The sequence below is a fragment of the Pan paniscus genome, chromosome 9 (assembly GCF_029289425.2).
Source record: "Pan paniscus chromosome 9, NHGRI_mPanPan1-v2.0_pri, whole genome shotgun sequence".
Lineage (NCBI taxonomy): Eukaryota > Metazoa > Chordata > Mammalia > Primates > Hominidae > Pan > Pan paniscus.
The window spans coordinates 66,933,213-66,954,734 of NC_073258.2; the positions used below are offsets into that span (position 1 = coordinate 66,933,213).

Here is a 21,522-nt window from a genome sequence, read left to right on the forward strand (position 1 = left end):
TTATGTTCCCTACCGCCCTAGGCATGATGGATCTCAAATCAGAGATTAAGTTTAGTTATGGAGAAAATAAAGAAATAAAATTAAGAAAGTAAAAGTTCTCTGCTTTGTTGTGTTATGACTACTGGCTGGAGGCTGCATGCTCTTTAATGTCACAGACAAGTGCCACTCTGTTCCTCCCATGCTCCCTGCATGCCAGCTGGTCCCACAGTGTCTTTCTTTCTTTCTTGGCTTCCTTTTTTTTTGTGAGGCAGGGTCTCACTCTGTCACCCAAGCTGGAGTGCAGTGGCACGATCTCAGCTCACTGCAACCTCTGCATCCCCGGTTCAAGTGATTCTCCTGCCTCAGCCTCCTGAGTAGCTGGGACAACAGGCATGTGCCATCACACCCAGCTGTTTTTGTATTTTTAGTAGAGATGGGGTTTCACCATGTTGCCCAGGCTGGTCCTGAACTCCTGACCTCAAGTAATCCGCCTGCCTCAGCCTCCCAAAGTACTGGGATTATAAGTGTGAGCCACCACGCCCAGCCACATGTGGCATTTTAATTCGGCAGGAAAGGGTGGAATTATGTAATGAGAGGCGCTGCAGTCAGCTCACTCCCTATCTGGAAGAAAATGCACCTGGGCCTGTCTCTTACACTAGCCCACAAAACAAATTCCAGAAGAGATTTATTAAATAAAAAAAAAAACCATAATATGAATCTTGTAAAAAAAAAATGTAAAATATGAGAAGACCTTCTCAACCAAGACTGGAAACGCAGAAGTTATGAAATTTGACAATTTATTTATTTATTTATTTATTTTGAGACAGAGTCTTGCTCTGTTGCCCAGGCTGGAGTACAGTAGCCCAATCTCGGCTCACTGCAAGCTCCGCCTCCCAGGTTCACGCCATTCTCCTGCCTCAGCCTTCCAAGTAGCTGGGACTACAGGTGTCTGCCACAACGCCCAGCTAATTTTTTGTATTTTTTAGTAGAGACAGGGTTTCACCATGTTAGCCAGGATGGTCTCGATTTCCTGACCTCATGATCCGCCTGCCTCAGCCTCCCAAAGTGGTGGGATTATAGGCGTGAGCCACTGTGCCGGCCGAAATGTGACTATTTAAATGTATGCATGCCAAAAGAGGATGGAGACAAACTATAGGGACAAAGGAGAAACTCAGAAAAAATGTTTACACAGCTGAAGGCAATAGCAGCTTAATATCACCCCATAAAAGGGGTTTTTGCAAATCAAGAAGTGGACAACGCAACAGAAAAGTGGGCTAAACATACAGAGGAGCAATTCACATAAGAAAAGTTCCAGTGGCCAACAAACAAAAGAAAAGGTGCTGCTTAATCTGGCTAAAAGATTGGGGAATGCAAAGTAAAGTTATACTACTATACCCATCAGCTTGGCAAGAATTAAAAAGGCTTTGTGGCCAGGCATGGTGGCTCATGCCTATAATATTAGCACTTTGGGAGGCCAAAGCAGGAGCATTGCTCAAGCCAGGAGCTGGGGTACATGTTCTCAGGACCTCCTGAGACTGCGCCTCAGGACAAAAAAAAATACATCTATATCTATATATGATATCTATATGATATATAGATATAGATATATGATATGGTTATATATGTATGATATATATATATATACTATATCTATCTATATATCCTATATATAATATATGGTTAGGCTTTGTATTCCCACCCAAATCTCATCTTGAATTGTAATCACCAGGCGGAGGTAATTGAATCATCGGGGCAGCTTCCCCCATGCTGTCCTCATGATAGTGAGTGATTTCTCATGAGAGCTGATGGTTTTATAAGAGGCTCTTTCCCCTTCGCTCGGTGCTTCTCCTTCCTGCTACCTCATGAAGAAGGTGCCTTGCTTCCCCTTCACCCTCTGCCTTGATTGTAAGTTTCCTGAGGCCTCCCCAGCCATCCTGAACTGTGAGTCAATTAAACCTCTTTCCTTTATAAATTACCCAGTCTCAGGCTGTTCTTTATAGCAGCATGGAAATCGATTAATACTATATATATACTTATATATGTTTTATGTATAATATACATATATATATGAGCTTTAACATCTATTAATGATGGGGATATGGGGAGATGGAAATTTTCATACTTTTTTGTGGATAAGAGATGTTAATTTTTTAAAACTTAGCTGATATCTAGTAAAATAGAACGGTCTTACATTTTCAGCCCAGCAATCTCATTCATGCGACTCCATCCCTTAGACCCTATGAGGAATTTATTGTTCACGTTGTCATAAAACTGGGAATAAAGCAAAGGCCCACAGAGAGCCACATTCCACACTGTGGAGTATTAAAGCCATTAAAAACAGCGGAGAATGTTCCACAAGCTACTGTTGAACAAGAAAAGTGCATTTGGTAAAAGCAATTGTGACTAAAAACAAAACACTAGACACATCCCATGTATATACATTTACAGAGACTCCAATTAGATATAGGTTTATTCTTACTTATAAGAGTATGGGTAAAATACAGAAGATACATATCAGGGTGTTAATCTGGGTTACCTAGGGATAGAGTGGGAAATATGGGTGGAGAGAGGGAGAAGTCAAGCAAGAAAGACAAAGAAAAAACAGACTGCATTAAAAAACATGTATTATGAGCTGGGCGCAGTGGCTCATGCCTGTAATCCCAGCATTTTGGGAGGCTGAGGTGGGCAAATTACTTGTGTGGGCGGCAAGCCACCCAGGCGATGAGGCAAGAGACAGAGGACACAAACTGTTCCAGCATAATAAAATATAAAACATGAACAGTTATACCAGATATAGATCTTAAATATGATTATATATATCATTAATTAGTTTGTAGCAATTACTTTTTATTCCAATATTATAATAATCCTCGCTCTATAATCATAGCCTAGGAAAAACCAGGCCATACAGAGATAGGAGCTGAGGGGACATAGTGAGGTGTGACCAGAAGACAAGAGTGCGAGCCTTCTGTTATGCCCGGACAGGGCCACCAGAGGGCTCCTTGGTCTAGCGGTGACACCAGCGTCTGGGAAGACGCCCTTTGCCAGGCAGATCGTGGTCTAGCGGTAGCGTAAGTGTCAAGGGAAAACACCTGCTACTTAGCAGACCAGGAAAGGGAGTCTCCTTTTCCCCGGAGGAGTTTAGAGAAGACTCTGTTCCTCCACCTCTTGTGGAGGGCCTGACATCAGTCAGGCCTGCCCGCAGTTATCCAGAGGCCTGTCTCCCTGTGATGCTGTGCTTCAGTGGTCACACTCCTAGTCCGCCTTCATGTTCTATCCTGTACACCTGGCTCTGCCTTCTAGATAGCAGTAGTAAATTAGTGAAAGTACTAAAAGTCTCTGATATGCAGAAATAATGGCATAAGCTGTCTTTCTCTCTGTCTCCTCTCCCTCTCTGCCTCGGCTGCCAGGGAGGGAAGGGCCCCCTGTCCAGTGGACACGTGACCCACGTGACCTTACCTATCATTGGAGATGACTCACATTCTTTACCCTGCCCCTTCTGCCTTGTATCCAATAAATAACAGCGCAGCCAGACATTCGGGGCCACTGCCGGTCTCTGCGCATTGGTGGTAGTGGTCCCCCGGGCCCAGCTGCCCTTTCGTTTATCTCTTTGTCTTGCGTCTTTATTTCTACACTCTCTCGATGCCGCACACGGGGAGAGACCCGCTGACCCTGTGGGGCTGGTCCCTACAGCTTGAGTCTAGGAGTTCAAGACAAGCCTGGCCAATATGGCAAAACCCCATCTCCACAGAAAATACAAAAATAAGCCAGGCATGGTGGTGCATGACTGGAGTAGTCCCAGCTACTCCAGAGGCTGAGGTGAGAGGATCACTTGAGCCTGGGAGGTGGAGGCTTCAGTGAGCCAAGATGGCACCACTGCACCCCAGCCTGAGCAACAGAATGAGACCCCGTCTCAAAAACAAACATGTATTATGACCATATATTCATCAGAGTTCAGAGAAACAGAAGCAATGGGAGATTTTATATAGATATACATGGAGAGAAAGAGAGAGACATATATGAAACTGGTCCACGCAATCATGGCGGCTGAGGCTGGGGAGTCCCACAATCTGTTGTCTGTAGCTGGAGACCCAGGAAAGCTGGAGGTGTAAGTTCCAGTCTGAGGTTAGGAGATTGGTGTCCTAGCTCCAGCAGTCAGACAGAGAGAGAAAACGCTCTCTTCCTTCACCTTTTTGTGCTATTCAGTCTCTGACTATGATGCTCACCTGCACTGGGGAGGGTCCTCTGCTTTCCTCAATCTATCCATTCAAATGCTAATATCATCTGAAAACACCCCACAGACACACCCAGGAATAATGTTTAATCAATTATCTGGGCACCCCATAACCTAGTCTATACTTAAAATTAACCATCAAGACTATATATGCATTTATAGAAAAATATATATGAAATGTATCTAAAAACATTTTAAATTTAAAAGTCTGCCCTCCCTCAGAGTGGTCTCACCCCACGGACAAGGGAGTTTACCCTCCAACTCCCATCAGGCATTGGCTGAGAGTTGCTTCAGGAGGTGTTAACTCGTCACACTTCTGGCCTTCCAGATGCATAGGCTGGACACACTCCTGCAGCTAGGGGAAGCCCCAAACAAAGTTGCAGGTATATGTGTGAGATACCTTGATCAGGGATGTGGGGGTTGGGGGCAGAGCACTATCAGACATGTTGCGTTTTTGCAACAATGGGCATAAGAAGGATATTTGAAAATCTTCAAGCACACTATTAGTGGTTAAGAAGACCTATTGATTTTTGGATGCCCATCATGTGCTGAATACCATGCCCGACCCCCAAGTGCATCATCTCTAGGTGTTACCATGATTGTCCCTATGATAAAGCAACCAATGTGTCTCCGTGAATTCTGCAAACTCTGCTGAAAATGGCAAAATAGAGCTGGGGTCCTCTGTGCTGGTGACATTTAGAATGGAAAGCAAGTGCTATTTTGAAGATGACTCAGTCTGAGGAGGCGCTAGTTTTCTCAAGCAAACACTTTTGTAACACCCTTCCAGCCAAAACTCTGAGCTAACGTAGAAGGGTGAGTCCTGTCTTTCTCTTTGCTATCCACTTTGCATGTGGCCCAGCAGGGATGGTGACATTGCTGAGGGTGGACAATCTATACCTGTCCTCTTCTCTCCCAAACTCCAAAAATGTAAGCGCCCTAAGGGCAAGAGGTCTTTATTTATTTTGAGACAGGGTCTGTCTGTCACTCAGGGTGGAGTGCAGTGGCACGATCTCGGCTCACTGCAGCCTGGAACTCCTAGGCTCAAGCGATCCTTCCTCCTCTGCCTCCTGAGTAGCTGGGAACACAAGCGAGGGCCACCGCCACGCCTGGCTAATTAAAAAAAAAAAATTCTGTAGAGACAGAGTCTCGCTCTGTTGCCGAGGCTGGTCTGTAACTCCTGGGCTCAAGCGATCCTCCCACCTCAGCCTCCCAGTGTTGGGATCACAGCCGTGAGCCACTGGACCAAAAAAAAAAGAAACCTAATATACAAAACAATGGCAGGGTGCGGTGGCCCTAGCACTTTGGGAGGCTGAGGCAGGCGGATTGCAGGCAGGAGTTTGAGGCCAGCCTGAGCAACATCTTTTTCTTTTCTTTCTTTCTTTATTTTATTTATTTATTTTTTGAGACGGAGTCTCCGTCTGTTGCCCAGGCTGGAGTGCACTGGCACAATCTTGGCTCACTGCAACCTCTGCCTCCTGGGTTCAAGTGATTCTCCCGCCTCAGCCTCCTGAATAGCTGGGACTACAGGCAGATGCCACCACGCCCAGCTAATTTTTGTATTTTTAGTAGAGATGTGGTTTCACTATATTGGCCAGGCTGGTCTCGAACTCCTGACCTTGTGATCTGCCTGCCTTGGCCTCCCAAAGTGCTGGGATTACAGGAGCGAGCCACTGCGCACGGCCTCTTTTTTTCCTTCTGAGACACAGTCTTGTTCTGTTGCCCAGGCTGGAATGCAGTGGCACAATCTTGGCTGACTGTAACCTCTGCCTCCTGGGTTCCAGCGATTCTCTCGCCTCAGCCTCCTGAGTAGCTGGGATTACGGGCGGATGCCACCGTGCCCAGCTAACTTTTATATTTTTAGTAGAGACGGTGTTTTACCATGTTGGCCAGGCTGGTCTTGAACGCCTGACCTCAAGTTGTCCGCCTGCCTCGGTGTCAGAGGTGCATGAACCAGAGCAACTCTATCTTGAATAGGAGCTGGGTAAAATGAGGCCGAGACCTACTGGGCTGCATTCCCAGACGGTTAAGACATTCTAAGTCACAAGATAAGATAGGTCGGTACAAGATACAGGTCATAAAGAACTTGCTGATAAAACAGGTTGCAGTAAGAAAGCCGACTAAAACCCACCAAAACCAAGATGGCCACTAGAGTGACCTCTGGTTATCCTCACTGCTGCACTCCTACCAGTGCCATGGCAACAGCAGGAAGTTACCGTATATGGTCTAAAAAGGGGAGGCATGAATAATCCGCCCCTTGCTTAGCAGATCATCAAGAAATAACCAGAAAAATGGGCAACCAGCATTGAGTTCCTTTACTTTCCTAACAAACTTGCTTTCACTTTATGGCCTCGCCCTCAATTCTTTTTTTTTTTTTTTTTGAGACGGAGTCTTGTTCTGTTCCCAGGCTGGAGTGCAGTGGCCTGATCTTGGCTCACTGCAACCTCCGCCTCCCGGGTTCTCCTGCCTCAGCTTCCCGAGTAGCTGGGATTACAGGCGCGCACCACCACGCCAGCCTAATTTTTGTATTTTTAGTAGAGATGCGGTTTCATCATGTTGGTCAGGCTGGTCTCGAACTCCTGACCTCAGGTTATCCACCTGCCTGGCCTCCCAAAGTGCTGGACTCGCCCTGAATTCTTTATTGCACGAGATCCAAGAACCCTCTCTTGGGGTCTGGATGGGGACCCCTTTCCTGTAACACTGGGATTATAGGCGTAAGCCACCATGTTCAGCCACCTTTGAGGCAGGAAAATAGGGTCTGGAGGCAGGGAACATATAAGGCGGATTCACACTTCAGTTATGACGGGAAATATCCTCTCCTTAGGGAGTACACCCTAAATGACTTTGTAACTTTACTTCATCCTCTTCATTTACATATGGCATATCCCAAATAACCAATGGAATCCTCCAAAGGGTATTTAAACTCCAACAAATTCTGTAACTGGGCCCTTGAGCACCTATGCTCAGCCGGCCCCAACACTGGAGTGTACTTTCATTTTCAATAAATCGTTCATTCCTTCCTTGCTTTGTGCATTTTGGCCAATTCTTTCTTTTTCTTTTTCTTTGAGACACAGTCTTGCTCTGTCTGGAGTGCAGTGGCGCCATCTCGGCTCACTGCAAGCTCTGCCTCCCGGGTTCACGCCACTCTCCTGCCTCTGCCTCCCGAGTAGCTGGGACTACAGGCGTCTGCCACCACGCCCAGCTAATTTTTTGTATTTATTTTTAGTAGAGACAGGGTTTCACCGTGTTGGCCAGGATGGTCTCAATCTCCTGACCTCGTGATCCGCCCGCCTCGGCCTCCCAAAGTGCTGGGATTATAGGCGTGAGCCACCGCGCCCAGCTGTTTTGTCCCATTATTTTAGATGCCAAGAACCTGTACACCCTCCACCGGTGACACCTTCACAGTTTTGAGGAGTATTCATGGGGTATTTTGTAAAATGTTTCTCAATTGGGATTTGTCTGATGTTTTTCTCATGATTAGACTGGAGGCAGCTGGGATTACAGGTGTGAGCCATCATGCCCAGTCTCCAAACCCTGTTTACACAAAAATTTAAAAAAATTAGCCAGGCTTGGTGGTGCGCGCCTGTAGTCCCAGCTACTGGAGAGCCTGAGGTGGATCACTTGATCCCGGGAGGGGGAGGCTGCAGTGAGCGGAGACTGTGCCTCGCTGGCTGCACTCCAGCCCGGGCGAGAGAGCCAGACCTTGTCTCAAAAAAAAAAAAAAAAAAAAAAAAAAAAAAAAAGCCTAATATGGCTGAGGGCGGTGGCTCACGCCTGTAATCCCAGTACTTTGTGAGGCCGAGGCGGGCGGATCACGAGGTCAAGAGCTCTAGACCATCCTGGCCAACATGGTGAAACCCCGCCTGTACTAAATATACAAAAATTAGTTGGGTACTCGGGAGGCTGAGGCAGGAGAATCGCTTGAACCCGGGAGGCGGGGGTTACAGGGAGCTGAGATCGCGCCACTGCACTCCAGCCTGGCGACAGAGCGAGACTCCGTCTCAAAAATAAATATATACAAATTAAAAAAGCCTAATATACAAAATAAAGCTAGGAATCTTCCCTGAGTCCTCTTGCCTACGGAATGAAGTCCACAGACTTGGGGGAGCGTTCGAGCCCTTCTAAGCCCACTTCCTTTCTCCAGCCTCTCGCGCCCAGTTGACTCCCGGCAACACCTCCCACCGCCACAAGGAGACGCCCGAGGACTTCCCTCCGTCAAAGCCAAAAACGGTATTGCCACGTGACCCGCTCCGCATACACGTGACCAGCTTCGCACCCGGTGGGCGTCACGTGACGGACTCAGTAGACCGCCACTGGCTGTGCACGTTATGGGGTTTCCACCTAGGGCTCGGCCTGAGGCTTGTAACACTCCGTTTTCCCCCGAGTCACAGGGGCAGTCTTGCCCCTCGCAGCTGGGTCGCGGTGTCTCTCAAAGGTCCCCCTCTACAGGGGCTTCGTGAAGCCCGGGCCCACAGGGCGCTCGGTCCCGGAAGTGACGTCTCCCAGAGGGGCCGGAAGTGGCGGTGGAGGGAGGGAAGATGGCGGAGGTGGTGAGTCCGGTGCCCGGGGCGGGGCGGAGGGAGCCAGGGGAGGTGGGTAGAGCCCGAGGCCCCCCAGTAGCCGACCCTGGCGTCGCGCTGTCTCCCCAGGGGGAGATAATCGAGGGCTGCCGCCTACCCGTGCTGCGGCGGAACCAGGACAACGAAGATGAGTGGCGTGAGTGACGTTGGGGGGCGGGACTAAGGAACCTGAGGGCGAGGGGCGGGAGGGAGTCAACTGAAATCCCGGGTTGGGGAGGGGCCTCTGGAATTATGGGGCGGGCGAGGCGCAGATAGTTTGATGAAGGGGCGTGGCTCTTAGCTGCTCCGAGAGGTACAGGGCGGGGCCTGGAAAGGGGTGGCACTTGTGACTGAAGGCGGCTTAGGAGAGACCTAAGTGCTGGAGCTTAGGGATCCGGCCTGGGGGTGGAGTTCAGGTCGTGGAAGGGTGGAGTCTCATAGCCTGGCCTGTCTAAGGCCCCTGTCTATGCTATTCTCATAGCCCTGGCCGAGATCCTGAGCGTGAAGGACATCAGTGGCCGGAAGCTTTTCTACGTCCATTACATTGACTGTGAGTTCTGGGCCTGAGGTGGGGCATCAGGGTAGGGTTGGGGGACAGTCTTTGGCATTCTGTCCTGAGCCATCCCCACTGCTACAGTCAACAAACGTCTGGATGAATGGGTGACGCACGAGCGGCTGGACCTAAAGAAGATCCAGTTCCCCAAGAAAGAGGCCAAGACCCCCACCAAGAACGGACTTCCTGGGTCCCGTCCCGGCTCTCCAGAGAGAGAGGTGGTGAGTAGGTCCCCCACTTCACCTTTTCTCTCCTGCCTCCTATTTCTCTTGTCTGTTGGCATTAGGGGCTCCTGGATGGGCAGGAGGCGGCTCCCTCTCACCCTGACTTCATCTTGCAAAGGATGGGGGCCAAATTGCACATGTAGCTCCCAGAGTCCAGTAGCTAGTCCTGTGTCCTTCAGAAGGCGAGGGTGGGGTTTGATAATTTTGAGGTGAGGGACCCCTCTTCCCCTTCCCCATCCCACTGCCATCCCCGCCCCAGAGGAAGACCCTGGACCTATCTCTACAGCCGGCCTCGGCGCAGGCCAGCGGGAAGACCTTGCCAATCCCGGTCCAGATCACACTCCGCTTCAACCTGCCCAAGGAGCGGGAGGCCATTCCCGGTGGCGAGCCTGACCAGCCGCTCTCCTCCAGCTCCTGCCTGCAGCCCAACCACCGCTCAACGGTACCCTCAGCAATTCCAGGGACCTTGCTTTCTTCTCAGGTCCCACCTTCTCTACCTTCTGACCCACCTTTGTTGGTTTCTCTCTGCAGAAACGGAAGGTGGAGGTGGTTTCACCAGCAACTCCAGTGCCCAGCGAGACAGCCCCGGCCTCGGTTTTTCCCCAGGTGAGTTCCCCAAACCATCTCTTGTTCCCTTCCTCTCTTCTACTCTCTGGTGGCTTCTTTCAGGCTCATTTCACAGCCATCCCTTCTTTTCCTACTATCTCGGCAGAATGGAGCAGCCCGTAGGGCAGTGGCAGCCCAGCCAGGACGGAAGCGAAAATCGAATTGTTTGGGCACTGATGAGGTGGGTCTGGGTAGCAGCAGAAGGGAACTGGGTGAAAAGGAAGGGATGTAGGCAGGGTGGAGAGTTATTTAGTGATGAGTTTAAAAATAAAGAAGGGGTGGTGGGCAGAGCTAGTGTTGGTGGGATTAGGAGACAGGCAGAACATGGTTCAAATGAGTCATTGGGGCCGGGCGCCATGGCTCATACCTGTAATCCCAGCACTTTGGGAGTCCAACCAAGGCCGGCGGATCACCTGAGGTCAGGAGTTTGAGACCAGCCTGGCCAACATGGTGAAACCTTGTTTCTACTAGAAATACAAAAATTAGCCAGGCGTGGTGGCGGGTGCCTGTAATCCCAGCTCGGAAAGCTGAGGCAGGAGAACTGCTTGAACCCCGGAGGTGGAGGTTGCAGTGAGCCAAGATCGCGCCACTGCCCTCCAGCCTGGGCGACAGACTGAGACTCCATCTAAAAAATGGGGTCATTGGGTGATCTTTTCCACATCATCGATCCTTTAGGGTTTCAGGTTTTTTATCTGGAAATTGGGGATTATGGTACCTCCCCCTTAGGGTTACTGTTAGGCTTGAAGGAAACCTGTCAAAGGGCTGTGAGCTGTGGTGTCCTGCTGAGCTGTCTCTTACAACCTGGTATTTTCCACTGGCCCTGGGCAGGACTCCCAGGACAGCTCTGATGGAATACCGTCAGCACCACGCATGACTGGCAGCCTGGTGTCTGATCGAAGCCACGACGACATCGTCACCCGGATGAAGAACATTGAGTGCATTGAGCTGGGCCGGCACCGCCTCAAGCCATGGTACTTCTCCCCGTACCCACAGGAACTCACCACATTGCCTGTCCTCTACCTGTGCGAGTTCTGCCTCAAGTACGGCCGTAGTCTCAAGTGTCTTCAGCGTCATTTGGTATGAGGGGTCCAGGGAGGCTGCCTTCCCAGCACCCTCCACGTTGCCCTTGTTCCTGATCCTCCTCTCTTCCCCAGACCAAGTGTGACCTACGACATCCTCCAGGCAATGAGATTTACCGCAAGGGCACCATCTCCTTCTTTGAGATTGATGGACGTAAGAACAAGGTTAGTGCTTGAGAGGCAGTGAGGCGCTGGGGTGAATCAAATGACAGCTTCTTCTTGCTCAGGTAAACACTGACCAGTCAAGCCAGCAGATCAGTCCAGCCCATTTTTATTGAGTTCCTGCTGTCTGGCAGGTGCTGGTAGCCAGGAATGAGAGAGTCTCTGTTCTCTGACAGCTTAGTCCATGGGAGAGACAGTCATACCAATGATCTCTAGCTCCCAGTGTCCTAAGTGTCATGAAACAGAGGGTAGGTTAGCAGGACCCAAAGGAGGTGGTCAGCAGAGCTTCATAGAGGGTTACCTTTCAACCTCGGTGGATGACAAAGTGGCTGAGGGGATTTCTTGCAGTGGTGTTCTGAGGAGTAGGCATGGATGCACAAAGGTGGTCTTTGTGAAAGGCAGAGATCATTCTGGCTGGGAGGCAGAAAAGGGAGGATGAGGGAAGGCTCGTACACGGGACAGAGCTTAGGTGATGAAGATGCTGTGTTAACCACTATTCTGTAATTGTTAATGTGGACCTGGGCATCCAAGTGGCAGTACCCAGCAGCAGGCGGTTAAAAAGCAATTCCTGGGCTGGGCACGGTGGCTCACACCTGTAATCCCAGCACTTTGGGAGGCTGAGGCGGGCGGATCACAAGGTCAGGAGATCGAGACCATCCTGGCTAACACGGTGAAACCCTGTCTCTACTAAAAAGTACAAAAAATTAGCTGGGCGTGGTGGCGGGTGCCTGTAGTCCCAGCTACTCGGGAGGCTGAGGCAGGAGAATGGCGTGAACCCAGGAGGCAGAGTTTGCAGTGAGCCGAGATTGCACCACTGCATTCCAGCCTGGGAGACAGCAAGACTTCGTGTAAAAAAAAAATAATAAAATAAAAAGCAATTTCTGGCTGGGCACAGTGGCTCATACCTGTAACCCCAGCACTTTGGGAGGCCAAGGTGGGCCAATCACTTGAGCCCAGAATTTCGAGACCAGCCTGGGCAACATGGAGAAACCCCCAGGTACTCAGGAGGCTGAGTTGGGAGAATCACCTGAGCCTGGGAAGTCAAGGCTGCAGTGACCCATGATTGCATGATTGCATCACTGCACTCCAGCCTGGGTGACAGGAGTGAGACCCTGTGTCAAAAAAAAAAAAAAAAAAAAAAAACCCACAATGTCTGAAATGCAGGAGAAATCATGTGCAAAGCAGCAGGATTCATAATTTTGCTGGGGTAAACCCTAAGGCAGTTATTTTGTTAAATTCCAGAATTCCTTAACTCTGTTGTAGAGTAGCAGATCAGTTCCCAGGAGGTGTGACTGTGGATGTAGAATGTTAGGTTTTTTAACAGCTAGACTCCCAAGACTGTTAGATAGGGAGTCAGTGGTCAGAGTCTCACTTTGGACACATTAGTTCGTTGGCTGCTGTTAAAAAACATTAAAAGGCAGTGGTCTCTCCTGGTCAGGCTTAGAATGGAGGTGTGTGGAGCAAGGCGGGAAACTTGCCTGACTGAGCAGGGAGGCACTCAGACACCATCACACATCTGGCACACAGGCTTTTCAACACTGAGGAGCAGCCCTGCCTAAGCTGCGGGCTGGTGGAGTGGGTCAGGCCCAGCCAGGGAAGAACACTCATCACCTAGCAGCCTGGGGCATAGCATGAACAGTGAAGCTCCTGGTCGACCCTGAACCACTGGCCAGGCTCAAGGCGGGATACCCAGAGTGGTGACAAGCCTTTTCTCTTGCAGAGTTATTCCCAGAACCTGTGTCTTTTGGCCAAGTGTTTCCTTGACCATAAGACACTGTACTATGACACAGACCCTTTCCTCTTCTACGTCATGACAGAGTATGACTGTAAGGGCTTCCACATCGTGGGCTACTTCTCCAAGGTCAGTGCCTGCCCAAGCTGTCCCTGTGCCCTGTCCTGAGCCAGATCCCCTTCCCTGACACTCACCTGCCCCCCTTCTCCAGGAGAAAGAATCGACGGAAGACTACAATGTGGCCTGCATCCTAACCCTGCCTCCCTACCAGCGCCGGGGCTACGGCAAGCTGCTGATCGAGTTCAGTGAGTATGTGTGCTGCGGCCAGGGGGTAGTGGACCCACCATCGGTGCCTCACAGGCAGATGGGCCAGGCTACTGTGATTCTCAACCCTGGCTGTGCAGCCCAGCCTCTAGGGGAGCCAGCCAGAAATAACAGTGGCACTCTCCCGGGGTTCTCTCCGTTCAGGCTGACTGCCCTGCTTATCTGGGGTAGGTTCTCAGCCCCCCAGTTTGCTCCTTGGCCAGGGTTCTAAGTGCCACTCAGCTTTCCCCAAATCTGACTTACATGCTCCTGCCTGGAGCCATGGGCAGAAGGTTAGTGAGCCGCTGGTGCTGATGTATCTGGTAACGTGTGCCATGATACGAGTCCTGGGGCAAGGACCAGTGGCTAATGTCCCCAGTTGTCGCCTGAGCCTTGCAGGCAGGTATCCAAAATGCTGTCAGCAGATAGACGTAAGCATGTTGTCCCTCGCTCCTTGTGTCCAGTGAGGTCAGTCTCTTAAAGCCAGAAGGGACTCTGACCTTCATCACACATGGGCTCTTCAGTGCCCTCCCCAACCCTGAGGCCCCTTCTTCCCAGCCTCTTACTCCCCATCACCCCCCATTCTGTCTATCTCACCACTCACTTGGAATAACCAAGCTCTGACCTGAGAAACAAGGAGGAAGTTCTAGCTGTTGACCTGGTGAAGACACAGAGGCTTTACCTGATCAAGGTTATGGTCCATTTGAGAAATTTTATTGGTTAAATGATGCCCAGATGGGGTCACATCCTCAGAACTTCTCAGCCTGGTAGCACAAGTGGATGCTTGAAGAAACTCAGTCTTGGAGCTCAGACAGCAATGGAGACGGATGTGAGTGGGACCAGCAAGGGGCTAAGGTCCATTATGAGGGTGAGGAAGGGCTTCTAGAAGTAACAAACATCCCAGGTCCCTGACTGGGGAGAATGAAGACACTGACCAAGAGATGTGAAGCCACTCAGGGCTGTGCAGGGTCTGAGGATCTCACTGGGGACGGCCTCCCAGCGGCCAGCTATCAGCACGAGTTGGAGGGAAAGAGCCATGGTGGGGGTCAGTCACCTGGCTCCCAGGAATGGTCTCCCCGACTTAGGAAGCACCTTGGTGCACCTTTTCTCCTTGCATCCTCACAACCACCCAGTCAGGCCACTCAGGTCTTACAGCAGGTGACACTCCCAAGGTCCCAGCTAGGAGGACTTTGAGAATTCAAGCATTCTCAGGTCTGGATTAGAGACAGGAATCTGTCTCCACTTCCTTACATGGCTAGACACAGAGCCCGGGATGGCAAAGGAAAATCGGAGGCCCCTTCTTCCCATGAGCCATTTTCTCTGCATCCCCCGCCCATAAGCCTTCACTGGCCTCTGATCACCCTCATGGTTGACTGCAGCTGCTCCTCTCAGTGCCCTCATGCCCTCCACTGTGCTCAGCGCACCGGAAGAGTGAATACTCAGTTCTTCCTGAGGGAACTGAGGCACAGAGAAGTGGAGGGCATAGAACTGCCAAGTGGCAGGGCCATGATAGGAACTAGGCAGCCTGCCTTGGCAACCTGTGTTTTTAAATGTTGCTTATGTTCATCTGTGACCTCTTACTCACCCTCTCCTGCTCCATTGCTTTAGGCTATGAACTCTCCAAAGTGGAAGGGAAAACAGGGACCCCTGAGAAGCCCCTCTCAGACCTTGGCCTCCTATCCTATCGAAGCTACTGGTCCCAGACCATCCTGGAGATCCTGATGGGGCTGAAGTCGGAGAGCGGGGAGAGGCCACAGATCACCATCAAGTGAGCCTGGTGCTGTCTACCTGGGGGTGCATGGCATGGCTTGTCTGTTCTGGGCTTTCTCTCTCTCTCAGGGCTCCTGGGGACAGATAAAGGTCCTCAGGGAACCTGACCTGTGCTCTCCCACAGTGAGATTAGTGAAATCACCAGCATCAAGAAGGAGGATGTCATCTCCACTCTGCAGTACCTCAATCTCATCAACTACTACAAGGTAGGGAGGCAGGCAGGGGAGACAGGTGTGTGGGATGCAGAGTGCAGTCCTCTGTGGGCTGACCACCTGCTGAACCCATCTCCTCTGCCCAGGGCCAGTACATCCTCACACTGTCAGAGGACATCGTGGATGGCCATGAGCGGGCCATGCTCAAGCGGCTCCTGCGGATCGACTCCAAGTGTCTGCACTTCACTCCCAAGGACTGGAGCAAGAGGGGGAAGTGGTGACCAGACACTGCCCACTGCAGTGCCAAGACGGCAGCAGGACTGGGGCTGATAGCCCACCCCGCCCCCACTGCAGCTCCCACAAAGCACTCTAAGGGAGATGGGGCTGAGGACAGCTCAAAAAGGAGAAGACAGGCCTGGCAGGGGCCCACTGGTGCCCAGCACCAAGGCGAGCTCTGGGCTCAGACCAACTCCAAGGTCAGCTGGCCACAGGCCCAGGCCTGCTCTGAAGCAGGGACCAGAGGGAGCCAGGCAGCTGTGTACAGTGAGAAGGGATCCGGATGGGGGAGCTCTGTACAGAGGGCTGGTGATTGTAAAAATTTCTTTTGTAAAGTAGAAGTTGGGGGTGGGGTGGGTGCTGGCTGCAAAAATTTCTGGCTTCTCTTACCCCTATTGCCCCCGGCAATAAATTGTTTCTATATGCCAGAGCCATGCAAAGTTCTTGGGGGGGAGGGGGAAAGGGCCCATGCTGGCTTAGGGGCTCTAAGGCGCCCAGACTCACAGGTGCTGTGAAGAGCTCCTTTATTGGGGTGATGGAATCGGTTCCAAAGAGCTGGTTTACTGCTGTGAAGGGATCGCAGCTTTGAATTTCAAGCTCTGGTTCTCAGTCCTCGGGCACCTGTGCGTGAATCTGCAACAGGAGTCGCCTCTACTGTTGGACTTGTAAGACAGGGCGGCAAGCTGGCCCCCATACCCGAGGAAGGACCCAGCTGTTCAGAATAACCGCTTCTAGACATGCTAGGAAGAGTGGTCAGGGAGCTACGCTTCCCACACACTACCCAGTAGAATCCTCCGGGCTCCGTCTGCGCAATTGTGCTCCCCAGCCTATCCACCCGGGGGCAAGACGGAACTCCTCGTCTACTCACCGCTGCCGCAAGGCTGGGCCAAGTTAAGGCCCCACGCACTTTGGCATCCGGGCCAGGGATGGTCTCCAGACCCCACAGGGTGAAGCGGCTGAAGTTGGCAGTGGCTCCAATGAAGCGGTCCTGGGGAAGGGGCCTGGCTCAGCATCGGGACTACAGCTCCCGCCCGCACCCCCTTTCAACCCTATCCCTTTGCTCACGAAGTCCCGCTCCAGCGGCTCCTCCTCTTGGTCGTCAGTCCCGGAATCCCGCAAGGGGTCTGGCTTCCCCATCGACACCTCCTTCTCTTCCGTCACCATCACGTATCCCACGAGGCCAGGCGGCACCGCCACCTCCTCTCCCCGTAGACAGCGGCCCCGAAACGACACTTCGAGTCCTGGAGTGGGAGGCGCAAAGGGCCTCAGGCAGGACCCACGCTGGGTCGAGCCCGGAGCTGCCCTCCCGCCACCTCCGGACGGACCACGATCCCCAGGAGCCCAGGCGATGAGAAGCGCGCAGGCCGGCGCGGGGGCTGCCGGGAGCCGTAGTCCGGCCGCAGCGCTCACCCTCGGGGCCCTGGCGGATGGCGGGCGTGAAGAAGCGCCCCACCGGGGCGGGCCCGTCTACCGCAACCTCGCAGGGCAGCAGATGCAGTGTGGCGGGTACGGCGTCGCGCAATGTGGCGGAGCGCAAGTGGACGCGGTGCCTCTCGATGGCCGCTTCGTCGCCGCTCTCCATCCTCCCTCCTACGCGACGCCAGGGCTCGCGAGCTGACACTGAAGCTGGCGCGGAAAGCGCGCAGGGCCTCTCAGGAAGCCTCCGCGGGGCCTCACGGGAAGCCGCCGCGGAACTTCACGGGAAGTGTAGTCCCCTTACCCCCTAACGCTTTCCCTGGGTTCAAGTCCTAGGGTTTTCCAGTTGTGTTTTGTTTTTTTCCTTCCTTCCTTCCCCTCTCCTCTCCTTCCTCCCTCCCCTCTCCCCCCTCCCTCCCCCTCCCCCCTCCCCCTCCTCCCTGCCTCCCTTCCTTCCCCCCTTCCCTTCCCTTCCTTCCCCCCTTCCCTTCCCTTCCTTCCCTTCCTTTCCTCCCCTTCCTTCCCTTCCTTTCCTCTTTATTTCTTTTTCTTATTTATTATTATTTTTTTTGACAGAGTCTCGTTTTGTCGCCCAGGCTGGAGTGCCAGGCACGGTCTCAGCTCACTGAAACCTCCGCCTCCCGGGTTCAAGCGATTCTCCTGCCTCAGCCTCCGGAGTAGCTGGGATTACAGGCGCACACCACCACGCCCACCTAATTTTTGTATTTTTAGTAGAGACTGGGTTTCGCCATGTTGGCCAGGCTGGTCTCGAACTCCGGACCTCAGGCAATCCTCCAGCCTCGGCCTTCTGAAGTACTTGGATTACAGGCGTGAGACACCGCGCCCAGCCGGGTTTTTTTCTTTTATTGTTTTTAATGGCACATGTCGTTGTAAAATCTAAAACGATTCTGAAGAGTACTCTTTTTATATTGATTAGTAGGTAGGTTATTCATTTTTAGTTTATTAGGGACATCAACCCTTTTCTTAAATGCATTGAAAATGTTTTATCTGTGGTCTGTCTTGCAAACCTGTGTAAAGGTGATTTTTGCTGGACAAGGACTTATTTTTGTTGTTGTTTGTCTGGTCTTTTAGACAAGGTCTCACTCGCCTAGGCTGGAGTGCAGTGGTTTGATTGGCTCACTGCAGCCTCGACCTCCCACGCTTAATCCATCTCCCAGCCTCAGCCTCCTGTGTAGCTGGAACCACAGGCCTGCGCCACCACGCAGCTAATTTTTGTATTTTTGGTAGAGGCGGAGTTTTGCCATGTTGCCCAGGCTGGTCTTGAACTCCTGGACTCAAGTGATCTGTCCGCCTTGGCCTCCCAAATCACGCTGGAATTACAGGCGTGAGCCACTGCACCCAGGACAAAGACTAATTTTTTGTAGTCAAATTTATCAACATTTTTCAGTCTTTTAGATTTCACAATTTTCTCTCTTTGGTTTCTCAGCTCTTCTCTAATGTTTATTTGTTCAGACACCCAACTTAGATATATTTTTTCAAGTTCTCACATAAAACAAACACAAAACTGGAAATTTAGATTTAAATTGCGTTTAATTTATACATCCCTGCACATCTGGGAGCTGGCCTTGGTATTCTGTTGAATATAAACAATTTCAGAGAACATCAGCATCGGACAAGGTCATTCTGTGACCGTGAGGGAGCAAGACAGAAACAGAACCACTCCATCGTCACATCTGAATGCTGGCAAAGGTGAACACTGTCCAAACCACAAAAGGCATGAAACATCCCTCTTTCTCCCATAAGAGAGTGACTGTTGTTTCCTTACCAATTACAGCATTAGCCTCCAACTAATCTTCTCTCCTTCTGGGCAAGACTCATTAAGACAGTCCGTCATAGACATACCCCCACCTCTGGCAGCATCCAAGCCAGAGAGAAGCCTGGCTTCCCTAAACCCTGACTGAAATCACTGAACATGGGCACAAATCCTCCTATAAGTCCTTTCTAGCACCCTCTTATTGAAATTCCCCAGAGTGCAGGAGTAATATACCCAATTTGTTCAACTGCAGATGTATTCCTGGTGCTCTTTCACTAGAGTGGCAGATTAATTTAGAAAAAGGCTTGCTTTAGTTTTCTATCAGGAAAGACATAATTCAATTTATTCACATCTCCTTGGATATCTGTACAGTTGTGAGGTTTTGTTCATATATAATAGTTATTAATACATATTGTAAAGTTTATTTCTTCCTAGCTTATATTAATAATTGTTTCTATTAAGAACTGAGGGGCTGGGCATGATGATTCACACCTGTAATTCCAGTGCTTTAGGAGGCCAATATGGGGGAGGATTGCTTGAAGCCAGGAGTTTGAGACCGGCCTGGGAAACATAGCAAGACTCCGTTCCTACAAAGAAAAAAAATTTTTTAAACATGAGTGGGGCACAGTGGCATGTGCCTGTAGTCCCAGCTACTCAAGAAGCTAAGGTGGGAAGATCATTTAAGCCCAGGAGTTTGAGGCTGCCGTTCAAGTCACGATTGCACCACTGCACACCAGCCTGGGTTTACGGAGGGAGACCCTTTCTCTAAAAACCAAAATTGGGGCTTTTATTTTTTTCATTTTATTTTCTGACTGATTTTCTTTTTAATCTATAGCAGGGGTTGGCAAACTTTTTCTGTAAGGGGTCAAATAGTAAATATTTTAGGTTTTGTGGACTTTATGGCTTCTGTTGCAGCTACTCAACTTCACCGTTATAGCATGAAAGCAGCCATAGACAATACATAAATGAATGAGCGTTGTTGTGTTCCAGTAAATCTTTGCAGAAACAGACAAGGGGTTGGATTTGAACCACAGGCCATAGTTTTCAGACCCCTTGTCTATAGCAAACCTGTTGATTTTTATATGTCCATTTTTAAACTAGATATCGACTGAATTATTTTGTCCCTAATGATTTTTATTTTATTTTAAGATCCCCAGAATTAGTCACCTCTCTTTCAAATAATGACAATTTTTACCTTACCATTACATCTTCTTTTTTTTTTGTTTTGTTTTCATTACACCTTGTAATTTGTTTTCTTTTCTAATTGCCTTGGCCAGTACTTGCAGAACAGTCTCTCAAATGTTACTGGTATCAGAGGACAACATTGTCTTTTTCCTGAAACTTTCACGGGAGTGCTTCTGCTGTTTCACCAATAATCATGAAACTGCCTTTGACTTGTTATATATGTCTCATTAAAGCTGTACTACTAAGAGCTTTTAAAAATTGGGAGTAGATGTTGGATCTTATTTTTTATTTTTATGTTTTTGGTTTTGCAAGTTTCCTGTAGTCTGGATATTAGTAATTGCATTCCTATAGTGTCAAGGTAATCTATACCTGTATTTTCTGTAATTACATCTAGAAGTTTAATTCGATTCTTTGGGGAGGGGAGAGGGCAAGACTACTTCATGGGTGGTTTTGTGTTTTTCCCTCTTTTTGTGAGGTTAGCAGCCATAGATGATCATTGCCTAGATCCTTTAATTCATTAGAGGTTAAAACGCGTGTGCACGCACACACACACACAGATATTTTTGGGACAGAGTCTCACCTGGTAGCCCAGGCTGGAGCGCGGTGGCGCGATCTTGGCTCACTCAGCTCAACCTCTGTCTCCCGGGTTCAAGCAATTCTCCTGCCTTGGCCTCCTGAGTAGCTGGGATTACAGGCGCATGCCACCATGCCAGGCTAATTTTTGTATTTTTAGTAGAGATGGGGTTTTACCATGTTGGCCAGGCTGGTCTCCAAATCCTTACCTCAAGTGATCTGCTCCCCTCCCTTGGGCTCCCAAAGTGCTGGGATCACAGGCGTGAGGCATGGTGCCCAGCCTAAAACTGATATTCTAAGTCCTCTCATTTCTTCTTCATTTACTAGCTGAAATAGGTCTATAAAGAAAAACTCTCCCCATCAGCCATTTGATTGCCTGTTGGTACAGTGAGTATAAGAAAGACAAAATAATTAGGCCGGGCACAGTGGCTCACACCCATAATCCCAGCACTTTGGGAAGCTGAGGTGGGTGGATCACTTGAGGTCAGGAGTTCTAGACCAGCCTGGCCAACACGGTGAAACCTTGTCTCTACTAAAAAATACAAAAATTAGCCGGGCGTGGTGGCGCATGCCTGTAATCCCAGCTACTCAGGAGGCTGAGGCAGGAGAACTGCTTGAACCCGGGAGGTGGAGGTTGCAGTGAACTGAGATCGAGCCACTGCACTCCAGCCTGGGTGACAGAGCGAGACTGCATCTCAAAAAAAATCCTTTTATTTTCCAGTTCTTAAAATAATGATTTGTTGCCCTAGCATATTTCAATGGTGACCTTTTAAAAATGTTAAATAAATATTAAATAAATAAATATAAATAAAAATAATAAATAATGGATTAACACTTTTATGTTTCACATAATTGTGGTTATTATTCTTACTGAGGTGCAAATTTCCCCATCTTCTGCCAGTGGAAGCCTCTTCAAGTTATCTCCTGAATCTTTCGATATGACCCTAG

The 21,522-nt window shown here is 50.1% G+C and overlaps 2 protein-coding genes across 7 annotated transcripts in view; one reads left to right on the plus strand and one right to left on the minus strand.

Annotated features, from left to right (window-relative positions):
- KAT5 (lysine acetyltransferase 5) overlaps positions 1-16,054 on the plus strand; it is a 31,758-nt gene extending 15,704 nt beyond the window's left edge. Inside the window, exons 1-14 of one of the 5 annotated variants that reach the window (XM_003828639.6) lie at positions 8,445-8,760; positions 8,860-8,926; positions 9,251-9,319; positions 9,407-9,543; positions 9,833-9,988; positions 10,078-10,152; positions 10,259-10,333; positions 10,981-11,229; positions 11,307-11,396; positions 13,114-13,254; positions 13,337-13,430; positions 15,037-15,196; positions 15,323-15,404; positions 15,497-16,054. In XM_003828639.6, the coding sequence (XP_003828687.1) occupies positions 8,749-8,760; positions 8,860-8,926; positions 9,251-9,319; positions 9,407-9,543; positions 9,833-9,988; positions 10,078-10,152; positions 10,259-10,333; positions 10,981-11,229; positions 11,307-11,396; positions 13,114-13,254; positions 13,337-13,430; positions 15,037-15,196; positions 15,323-15,404; positions 15,497-15,631 (1,542 nt within the window). In that variant the 5' untranslated portion in view covers positions 8,445-8,748 and the 3' untranslated portion in view covers positions 15,632-16,054. Of the gene's footprint in view, positions 1-8,354; positions 8,927-9,063; positions 9,083-9,250; positions 9,320-9,406; positions 9,544-9,832; positions 9,989-10,077; positions 10,153-10,258; positions 10,334-10,980; positions 11,230-11,306; positions 11,397-13,113; positions 13,255-13,336; positions 13,431-15,036; positions 15,197-15,322; positions 15,405-15,496 lie in introns of those variants that run through there. The other 4 variants (XM_055094524.2, XM_008954073.5, XM_063608575.1 and 1 more) reach the window with 4 other exon arrangements.
- Positions 14,121-20,919, minus strand: RNASEH2C (ribonuclease H2 subunit C). 2 transcript variants are annotated; one of them, XM_003828640.6, is made up of 4 exons: positions 17,037-20,670; positions 16,692-16,867; positions 16,495-16,614; positions 14,121-16,259 (listed from the first exon to the last, which is right to left on the minus strand). In XM_003828640.6, exons 1-4 carry the CDS (start codon positions 17,206-17,208, stop codon positions 16,233-16,235), a joined length of 495 nt encoding a protein of 164 aa, XP_003828688.1. In that variant the 5' UTR covers positions 17,209-20,670; the 3' UTR covers positions 14,121-16,232. The 2 variants fall into 2 exon arrangements, with proteins under 2 accessions (XP_003828688.1, XP_063464646.1); XM_063608576.1 differs by having other exon boundaries at positions 14,121-16,614; positions 17,037-20,919.
- Between the last annotated feature and the right edge of the window lie 603 nt (positions 20,920-21,522).

Excerpts from the sequence above, each read along its gene's own strand:
- RNASEH2C (XM_063608576.1), bottom strand. The coding sequence starts at position 17,208 with ATGGAGAGCGGCGACGAAGCGGCCATCGAGAGGCACCGCGTCCACTTG. Across the intron at positions 16,868-17,036 it reads CATCCGCCAGGGCCCCGAGG|GACTCGAAGTGTCGTTTCGG; the intron begins GTGAGCGCTGCG and ends CTCCCACTCCAG. Across the intron at positions 16,615-16,691 it reads AGCCGCTGGAGCGGGACTTC|GACCGCTTCATTGGAGCCAC; the intron begins GTGAGCAAAGGG and ends CCCCTTCCCCAG.